General features: G+C 45.6%; 1 protein-coding gene across 1 annotated transcript in view; it reads right to left on the reverse strand.

Annotated features, from left to right (window-relative positions):
- Positions 1-4,928: 4,928 nt before the first annotated feature.
- Positions 4,929-9,904, reverse strand: part of CUNH9orf84 (chromosome unknown C9orf84 homolog) — a 97,845-nt gene continuing 92,869 nt past the window's right edge. Inside the window, exons 23-24 of the mRNA XM_019518198.1 lie at positions 6,909-7,929; positions 4,929-5,288 (exon numbers count right to left, since the gene is read on the reverse strand). Coding sequence (XP_019373743.1) covers positions 5,188-5,288; positions 6,909-7,929 — 1,122 coding nt within the window. The 3' untranslated portion in view covers positions 4,929-5,187. The remainder of the gene's footprint in view (positions 5,289-6,908; positions 7,930-9,904) is intronic.

A 9,904-nucleotide genomic window follows, 5' to 3' on the forward strand; every position in this document is an offset into this window, starting at 1 on the left:
AAAAAAAAAAAAAAAAAAAAAAGACCTCCATGCAGGCTGAGTAGTGGCAGCAGTATTTTTTCTTCTGTTCATGAGTGGGTTTTTGCAGAGTGGTGCTCTTATGTGGGAGGCACATGTTCCTGAGCTTAGGAATTGAGGCGGAGGTTTGCAAAAACACAGCCAAATCTGTGATGGAAAGAGAAGGCAAGCGGTCAGGTCAAGTAACCACAAAAATGAGCCAGAAATAGTGACTGGCCTGCAATTTAAATATAAACCCACTACTTACTCTGAGTCAAGTAGGGGAAAAGTTCTTTGTTTGCAGTTCTGCAGAAGAGCAACTAAGTATTATATTTGAATGTTGCACAAAAGCTGGTTTCTACAAGCTCCTTACAAGTAGCTTGGATGAAAGCAATTTTGGATATTGCTTTAAGTTAAAGGGTACCATTAGTGTTATTCAGCATGTTTATTTTTAGGAGTTCTCTTTTTAAAGTCAGGCTCATGTTTTATGCCAGAAAACCAAACTTCTCTCCCTGTGATGTTAGATTTCTTTTGTCCCAGATATATAATATATACGTGGAAAAAGTGTAATGTCAAAATGAGTTTTAAGTTTAACTGCAAACTCATCCTGTAACATTGTGGGGGGAGGGAAGGTCTGATTACATTTTGGAGTTTGGAAAAATGTAATCGTCTAGAGGCTGCAGAGCGTCACTAATATTCTGGAGTCAATATACGTTCCTTTGCAAGCCATGTATGACCCTCCCATGCCTGCAGCAGAAGGAAACTACACTTTACAGATCTATTCTAGCATTATTGCTGTTTTAATCATGAACTGTTTTCAGATGAAGAATGGAAGCCAGTTCTCCTTGTTTTTCCCCTGCTCTTTAGTTTCCATCCAGGCTGGCTCTTTAGCGGTGCAGTTTACTGTAGCTGGAGCAAACTAGGACAGGCCAGTACTTCTGACAGAAACCCATTTACCCATTTCCCTGCTGACCAGTGTGTTGGTAGCAGGAACATACACAACATTAGGAGTCTGGTTGCTGTGGGTGCTGACAGACTGAGGGATTCGAATGGTTGGTTGGCTTATGTGTTCAAGATTCTTTGCAAAATCAAAACTGGGATTAGCCTTGACAGGCAGAGTAACAAGATGTCTGTTAACTGTAACAGGTAGTGACACACTGTTTGTTACATCCCATTCCCTTTTCCAAATTTATTCATTAGCTATTAGGGCTATGTTTCTACCCGGTTTCAGATTTGGTCATTTCGGAGGGACAGTGATTCATTTCAGTGTTTCGGATCACTGGTCCATTTGATTCGGCCTTATCTGTTTAGGAGTTTCGATGCTGTTTCTGTGATTCGGCCATAGGCTATAATGGAAAATCACTAAAATGCCTATAACTTTGTCATTTCTTGCCTGATTAGGATGCAAATTGCAGGGATGGTAGCCCCTTCTGAGGCCATGAAGCCTGCCAAATTTCAAGGAGATAGGTGCAGGGGTTTCTGTGAAAGTGCACTTCAAGCTTCTGAAAGCAAAACTTGTGTCGCGTGTGTGTAGGCAGAGCGGGATGAAACCAGCAGGGATGCTAGCCTGTAACAGGGGGCCTTCCCAGTGCGGATGAAATCTCAGCCTACCCATCTGTTTCTGGGCCAGCCGCTCACCCCTCTTTCGCCTGCGACGCCTTGATGGAAAACCAATTCAGATGTTACCCAGGTGGGAGGCTGCCCGTTTAGGCCCCTGATTTCTAGGGGTAACATCCATTCCGTACCTCCGTGCCTTTCCTACACTGCGGCCCATGCCTCGCAGCTGGCATCCCAGGCAGCTAAGCTCACCTGGAGCCTCACAACTTGACTGCAACCAGTAAGCCTTAGGCCCTTCAAAAATTTTACAGGTCTGGGCTTTCCCTAGCCAGGACTGTGCTTGCGTGTGGTGGTTGGAGGTTGTAAGGTGCCTCCTACTCACCTTTCACTGAAGAGGTTTGTGGTCCTGGCATTTCTTGGGGGCTGCTGCACCACCGGCACTCCCACTAGGCATCCTGACCCTGGCAGGGTGCAGTTCTAGGACATGCCCAGGACCTGGGGTCTCTTCCTCCCCCAAAGTCCCAGCCCATACCTCCAAGTTTCTCCTGGCACGGGAGCTCAGCAGGGAGATGTTCTACCCCTGCTGGCTGGTGATACAGTGAGTGCTGCCTCCAGCTCTGAAAGCAGGGCATTAAATTGTTTAAAAAAATAAATAAAAAGGAAATATGTGCAGATAGAATGAGGAGGGTGGCATTCACTTCATCTGCACGTGGAGTTTGGGGAACACCAGCAGTGGGAGGTTCACCTTCAGGAACACCAGCTGCTCCACCAAACCAGGGTCCAAGGATGCGCAGTGATGTGTCATAACATTCCTAGCAATGCTGAACACCCTGTCACTCAGAACACTGGTCAGTGGACAGGACAGGTGTTCCCAGGCAACTGTGGCCAGATCCTGCCACATCTGGCTGCGGCTTGCCCAGTAAGCCAAGGGGTCACACAGCAGTGTCTCCACATCCTCGATGAGATAGGTAGCCACCAAGGCCTTGGTGCTACCTGCCCCATGTTGGGTCTGGTGCCTCTGGACCCCAACGTAGAAACCATGCCCTTGGCCCACATTGGCAGCGCCTGTGGTGGAGGAGACTGGCTGCTGGATGGAGTGTTGGTACGGGACAGTCATTCTCCCTCTTCCATGTCCCCCCGCTTCTGCCCTTCCACCTCCCTGACTCTGTTCACCAGCACCTCCATCCAGTGATCCAGGGTTTTGCTGGCGTACACACTCCTCTTCACCCTCAGGTCACACATGGGTGCCAGCACGTAGACCGTACTGGACTGCAATGGATCCAGCCATTTCTTGATGCCCTCCTTTAGCTACTTCACCTCCTTCAGCCTGTACCTCAGGTGACAGCAGCTTGCACCAGCCAGGAACATCTTTCCCCTGGCACTAATCCATTTGGTTCTGAAGCTCCCTCACTATGGGGATCACTTGGCTAAAGAAGGCATTGCCAGCACTGAGGCTTTCAGTGATCTTGAGAAATGGCTTGAGGACCACCAAGATCTGGGAGATGGTATCCCACCCTGTTTTGTTAAGGGGACTTCTGATCCCAGTCTCCCCAAGCAATTCTATCGCATGGATAGCCTTCTGTTGCCTGACCAGCCTTTCAAGCATCAGGTATGTGGAGTTCCACTGAGCCTCCACATCCTGCAAGATTTTGTGCTGCGGGATGCTTAGCTCTGCCTTTTTGTCCCACAGCATCTTGCCCCTCTTGATACTCTGGTGGAAGTAGCCTGCCACCTTCCTGCATTTTGAAATGTGCTGACTGGTTGTGACGGTGCCCTCATCAGGAGCCCTGTCCCTATCCAAGGCATCCCTGACTATGAGGTGCGCCTTGACCATATTGGCCCCATTGTCGATGATCATGAACCCATGGGTGAACTTGCCCTGCCCAATGAGCCACCCCTGAACCATGCGGTTCATGGTCCCCATGATCTCCATTGCCATGTGGGATTCATCCAGCACCTCTGCTTGAAGGAGAGCCCACTGATGGCCTGACTGATCACACCAGTGCCTTGTGAGGGAGAGGTAGGCATGATCTCCACCCCAGCTGCTCCAGATGTTCAAGGTGAAGTGCAAGGCCACCTGTGGACCTGCCTTGCACAGCTCTTCCTTCAAGTATTCGCTGCATGCTTCATACAGGGAGAGCACCACCATCCTGCTGAAGTTGTGCATGCGGGCACATGGTATGATGGGGCCACAAGTGCCATGAGCTGCCTGAACCCTGGCCACTCAACTAGGGAGAGTCATACTATCATGGAGAAGTGAAACCATCTGGATAAACACAGAGGCATTGAGCCTGCGTGCATTTGATAGTCCTAACTTGACATAAGCAGCCTTGAGATCCTCAGATCTTGAGCCACCTGCAAGGTTGGAAGCACAACATCCTAACCACTAGGGGTGTGTGAAGTAGGTCCTATTCGAATCGGACTTGGATTCAGGCCAAATCAGGGGCAGTGATTCGATTTGCTGATTCAGATCAGTGTCCCTGATTCGATTCAGCCGAATCTGAATCTGAAGATTTGATGCTGATTCAGAGAATCGGTGATACTGACATAGACAGAGCTTTAAATGCTTTTTCTACATACCTTGAGGTACCAGCGTGGCTCGTGAACAGTGCGATGCTGCGGCGCATGGAGCGTCCCACAGGAGTGTGTGCGAGCTCACAGGTGGGGACACGTGCTCAGCGGCGAACCCGAAGGGGACCAGAAGTACTTCCAGTCCACTTCTGGGTCCGCTGAGGAGTGCACGGGGGCCCCCTGCAACCCCCCCAGCTCAGAGATCGGCCACAGGGGGACACTGGGTGCCCCCCCAGACCCAGAAGGCATCAGCTGCCAAGCCAAGGGGGTGCAGGGGAGCCCCCAGCACGCTCTCTGGCAGACCCAGAAGTGGACCGGAAATGCTTCTGGTCCACCTCCAGGTCTCCTGCTGAGTGTGCTGGGGATTCCCCTACGCTTCTGTGGGACCCTCCACGTGTCCCAGCATCGCAGCATTCACAAGCTGCCTGGCACCTAGAGGTATGTAGAAAAAACGTTTAAAGCTGTGTCTATGTCTGAATCACTGAATATCTCCCAATTGATTCAGAGGGTTTAATTTGGAAAGATTAAAGGGTCCTTTGATTCAATTCAGATTAGAAGATTCAGCCACCAAATCGGGCCAAATCTCCACCAAATCGAATCAAGGACTGAAGTTTTGCACAGCCCTACTAACCACTCCTCAGAGAGTAACCTCCTTATGAAATGATCCAGGGATGTCCGTATGTTTTAGTGTATGGTTTGGTCAAATGCACGTGGCTTTTTTATAATGAAGGTCCTTTGTCATTGATTTCTATTAGCTATGGGAACAAATTGGGAGGCCATATATTTAAGGGAAAACATTCTTTTAAAATTATCTTTTATTTATCACTAAGAACAGACATTTCTTCCTAGTAGTTGTCCAGGTTTAATCAACTAACTTGTTTGGTAAAATATTTAAAAAATAACATTAATTAATAATGCAAATCCTTAACCAAATAACTTCTCAGCATATGAAAATTACCAGAAAACTGGGGCAAAAGTGATTATTAAATTATTTAATATGGCTCTCTTAAAATATTCCATGCTTTTTAAAAAACATCTGTCATATCTAATTCTCAGTTTGCGTCAAAAGAATTTAAGACGTGTTTGTCCATCACTTCTTCCAGGGACCTTTTCAAATGTAAGTCGCTTTTTCTTAAGCTGTGGTACCTGTACAAGTCCTAAACCTGGAAAAGGGGGGAAAAAAGAAAGGTGTGATTTATCTAGCAAAGTGTCATAGGTATGTTTTTCTCAGTAGTAATAACAGGTGACATCTTTACAACTAAGGAATAAGAAGACTGACCCAGACTGACCCTTACTATTAACAGTCTTTGCTGCACATGCATTTTGCAACTTTAAAATGGAAATTAATTTACAAAAGTCATAAATCAGTCTATGATGCTGTACTTAAAAACTGTTACGTTTCAGGGGCTTCTCGTGTTTGCTTCTGTTAGATTAATACTGTATTTGGGATGGTCTAATAAATGTGAAACTAGACATTTTTCAGCAGAGACAAAACACTGTGTTGTTCTCCAGGTAGTAAAAGGGGGCAGCACTTGAAATTACAAATACTTTTTAAAGAAAAATATTTCTGTCTGTTCCTTCATGTCACAATACAGAAATACTGAGTATAGCATGCTGGATACCCCTTGCAAGAGATAAAAATCAAGCAACTTTAATACAGAGCTAGAAATTTGAGCAGCTGCAATGGAAATACTTACCTGGTGCACTGCCCTGAGGTATGACACATTTAATAAAAACATCACCTGGTTTCTAAATTGCAGATACCCTTACTGGCTCTCAACATTGATTTTTTAAGACCTATCTTGAGCTTTTACAAACTCTGAAACATAAAAGTTGAATGAAATTTCATGCAACTGGACCATTCTTTGTGACTATGCACAACTGTCTAATACGTGAGTTTGTCTTTAGCAGTTTTCTTTTGGCTCCTAAGTACTGAACTAGAATGAGCCCATTCTATCAAAAGCCAAGACAAAAAACAAAGCCCGTATCTTTGCTGCTTTAATCGGTTTTCATCTTTGTTTATGCATGTGCTGTAAGAGTCTTTGTATTCTGCAGTTTGTTGAATAGGAGGTCACCTGCTTCTCAGCACAGTGGGATGCCTGGTGGCAGGTGATTGATTCCTATACAATTGCTTATTGAAGGGAAAACTTCCATTTCCATTTGCTGCAGTATTATTATCCACCAAGCAGTGCCTCACACCTCCCAAGGGAATGACAGCCAGTTTGTTTCCAGGTCCCTTATTATCACCTTAATTCCCAACCTCCCCCCTCCCATTTAAAATTACAAGCAGCACACCATATTTCAACTGACTCTGCCAGCTTGTCTTAACCCTTGAGACAGGATGATATCAATTAGTTATTGGTGTTTTCATAAAGGGTTCTCGTACAATTAGTGAAAGTTCTTGGGCATTGCATAAGCTTCTCTGTAGAGTGAAGAGATTAAAATGAGAGTGACTGAGAAAATATGAAAGAATTTTAAGTCAATTACTAAATTTGAGTATACAATGGAACACTGCTCACACTTCCTGAATATACTAGGAATATAACCAAGATTAAACTTTCAAATGTTAAAGGATAATAATAAGGGCAACATGCAAGGGTGCATCCCTTTTTAGGAATATAAAGGTTCAATTGACATGCACAGATTATTTAATTTATTTACAGCTGATTTAATTTATAATTTATAACCTGTTTCTCCAAAGATCTTGTCTTCTATCTAGATATTTCTGTTTTTAGTATAGATAAAGACTGATCTCAGCAGATTTTCACAAGACTTAACTATACCTGTTAAAACATCTTTTTCCTTAAGGTTTAATAAAGATTCACCAGGCCGCCTCTTTCTTGAAGATTCTCTAGCTTTTGGGTAAAAATTTAGATTTCTTTGTTCATTTGGATTAGCAAATGAATCACAGAGACTGAAGTCAGGTGCAGATGAATCCAATGTGTGATCAGATGGATACTTAGGCCAGAGAGACCCCTTATCCTGAACTCCTGCACTGCTGTCTGCCATCCCTGCAAATTTTTCTAGAAAATTCTTGGAACTTCCCTGGAATGAAAACTCATTAAAGCTTGCAAAAAAATCATCTTTTTTAGAGACAAGATACCATTCCTGCTTGGAAGCCTGATCAGAGTTACAATGCATTATCAGTGGTTGTGTCTGTACATGAAATAAATGATTGTTAATATCCTGATGAGCAAAGGCCTCAGAGTTCTTTGGAAGGACCGAGGAATCAGAGGTATCCAGCTTGCTGCCTACTGCTGCATTTGAAGCATGAAACTCTTTTTGCAGGTAACTTGAAAGGTTGGAGTCAGTGACATCTTGGCTGTGACTCAGTGGTGGGATTCTGGCTTCATAATTCACATGAACTGAAGTAGTAAATATATTTGAATTGTTCTGTTTTAAAAATGAGGGACTAACTGCTCTCTCTGTTGCTACATTTCTCAGAGAAGGAAGATAATGGTGACTATTTTCACTACCATCCGTTTCTTCAGGACAACTGACCCATCCATAATAAGGTAGTGAAGATGCTAAAATTGTTTGGCTTTCACTTGATTTCAGTGGAGAACCAGATCCATTTTTGTAAAAATCCCAAGACTGATTTATGGTGTTCTGTACATTATCAGGCAATTCTGAACACTGATCCTTCTGGTTTCCTTGAATGCTGGAGGTCAAAGACTTGGGAAATGAAGCCGGAGAAAAGGTGTTAGACACGTTCCAGTTTTCTTGGGGAGATACAATCCTCACTAGTGTTTTGGTCGGAGTGGAAGAATTTAGGTTGTATAGAGATGTGATATCACTAAAAAGCTGAAATGAAAGAAATAGGTTAAAGGAATGTTAGTATCTAGTTCCATAATATAAAATCCAAAAATAAAATCAGTTGTCAAGTTCCCAAAGTGTACGTATGTAGTTTCCTTTACAAAAGAAAAAAGAAAATGGTGCCCTACCAGTTATTAGAGAAGAGCTAAAAACAGTCTGTTACTAGGGTCTACCGATTAACTGGCTTTCTAGAACAAGCCAAATGATGAGCACAGGTAATACCCAGGTAAGTGACAGGGGTCAAGGCAGACTTAGGAACAAGGGGGTGGCACAGGCACCTACAGGAGGCCTCAAATGCTTCTACACAAATGCTTGAAGCATGGGAAATAAGCAGGAGGAACTCACCCTCCTTCTAGCTAGCAAAAACCCAGAACTAGTGGGGCTCACGGAAACCTGGTGGGATTCTACCCACGACTGGGCAGTGGACATCCAGAGATACAGGCTGTACAGGAGAGACAGAGTAGGGGTAAGGGTGGGGGGTGTAGCACCATACGTCAAAGAGCAATACACGTCCTCAATGATCAGGATGGGGTTGGAGGAGGGGCAAAATGAGGCGCTCTGGGTAAGAATGCAAGGGGGACATGGGGAAAGGAACTTGTCAGTGGGCATGTACTACAGACTGCCTCACCAGGGGGACGAGCTGGACCTGGAATTCTCAGGTCAGCTCACAGAGGCTGTAAAGCCAAGGGATGTGGTTGTTATGGGTAACCTAAACTACCCAGATATCTGCTGGGAGAAGCAGTCAGCCAGGTCCGACTGCTCACGTGGGTTCCTAACTGGGATACAGGACCTCCACCTAACCCAGGAGGTGCATAGTCTCACAAGGGGAAATGCCTTGCTGGACTTGGTCCTTGCCACACGCGACGACCTGGTGAGGGGTCTGTGGGTACTTTACCACCTAGGTGAGTGATCATCGCCTACTGGAATTTACTATCCAGCGCAGGGTGGTGAAAGCAAGCAGCAAGGCAGGGGTCCTCAACTTCAGGAGGGTCGACTTCTGTAAGCTAAGAAGGCTGGTAGGAGAGGCATTGGGGTCTCAGAGCCTTGATGAGATGGGGGTCCAAGATGGATGGCTGTTCCTCAAGGAGACAATCCTCCAAGCTCAAAGGGAGTCAGTCCCAATGCGCATAAAGGAGGGCAGGAGTGCTAAGAAGCCTCCATGGCTCAGCAAAGGCATCCAGGGATGCCTGAGGGCAAGAAAGGAGGTGTACAAACAGTGGAAGCAAGGGGCTAACACCAAGGAGGTTTACACCTCTGTTGCTCGGTACTGCAGGGAGGCAGTTAGGAAGGCCAAGGCAGAGATGGAGCTAGGGCTAGCAACCAGAAATAAGGATAATAAAAAGTCCTTTCTCAAATACATAGGGAGTAAGAAGAAGGCACCAGGTAATGTGGGGCCCCTACAGGATAGGCGTGGCAATCTAGTGATTGCGGCAAACGAAAAAGCTGACCTCTTTAATGAATTTTTTTGCCTCCATATTCCTGAACACAGAATGAGACATTTCCCCCACCAGAATTGCGGACGGAACCAGAGGCCGCACCGCCATGCCTAGGGTCAAGGATGACCTAGTTAGGGAACTCTTGGAGGGGCTGGATGTAATTAAATCAGTAGATCCAGATGCTCTTCACCCGAGGGTGCTGAGGGAATTGGTGGGGGTCATAGTGGGGAACCTGGCATGGATCTATGGGCACTTGTGGGGCACTGGCCAGGTACCAGAGGATTGGAAAAGGGCCAATGTGGTCCCCATTTACAAAAAGGGGAGGAAGAAGGACCCCAGAAATTATAGGCCAGTTAGTCGTACCTCGGTCTTTGGGAAGACCTTTGAGAAAATTATCAAGGAGCACATCTGCAAGGGTCCAGCAGCAGATGTAATGCTCGGATGTTACCTCTTAGCTCCATGTTCTTGGGGAACCCTGACACAGGATGCAGACTGTTTGACTCACAAAGAGTCCCCACCCTCCCCTC

This window comes from Gavialis gangeticus, unplaced genomic scaffold (assembly GCF_001723915.1).
Source record: "Gavialis gangeticus isolate Ggan-Ray unplaced genomic scaffold, GavGan_comp1, whole genome shotgun sequence".
In the NCBI taxonomy this organism is placed as follows: Eukaryota; Metazoa; Chordata; order Crocodylia; family Gavialidae; genus Gavialis; species Gavialis gangeticus.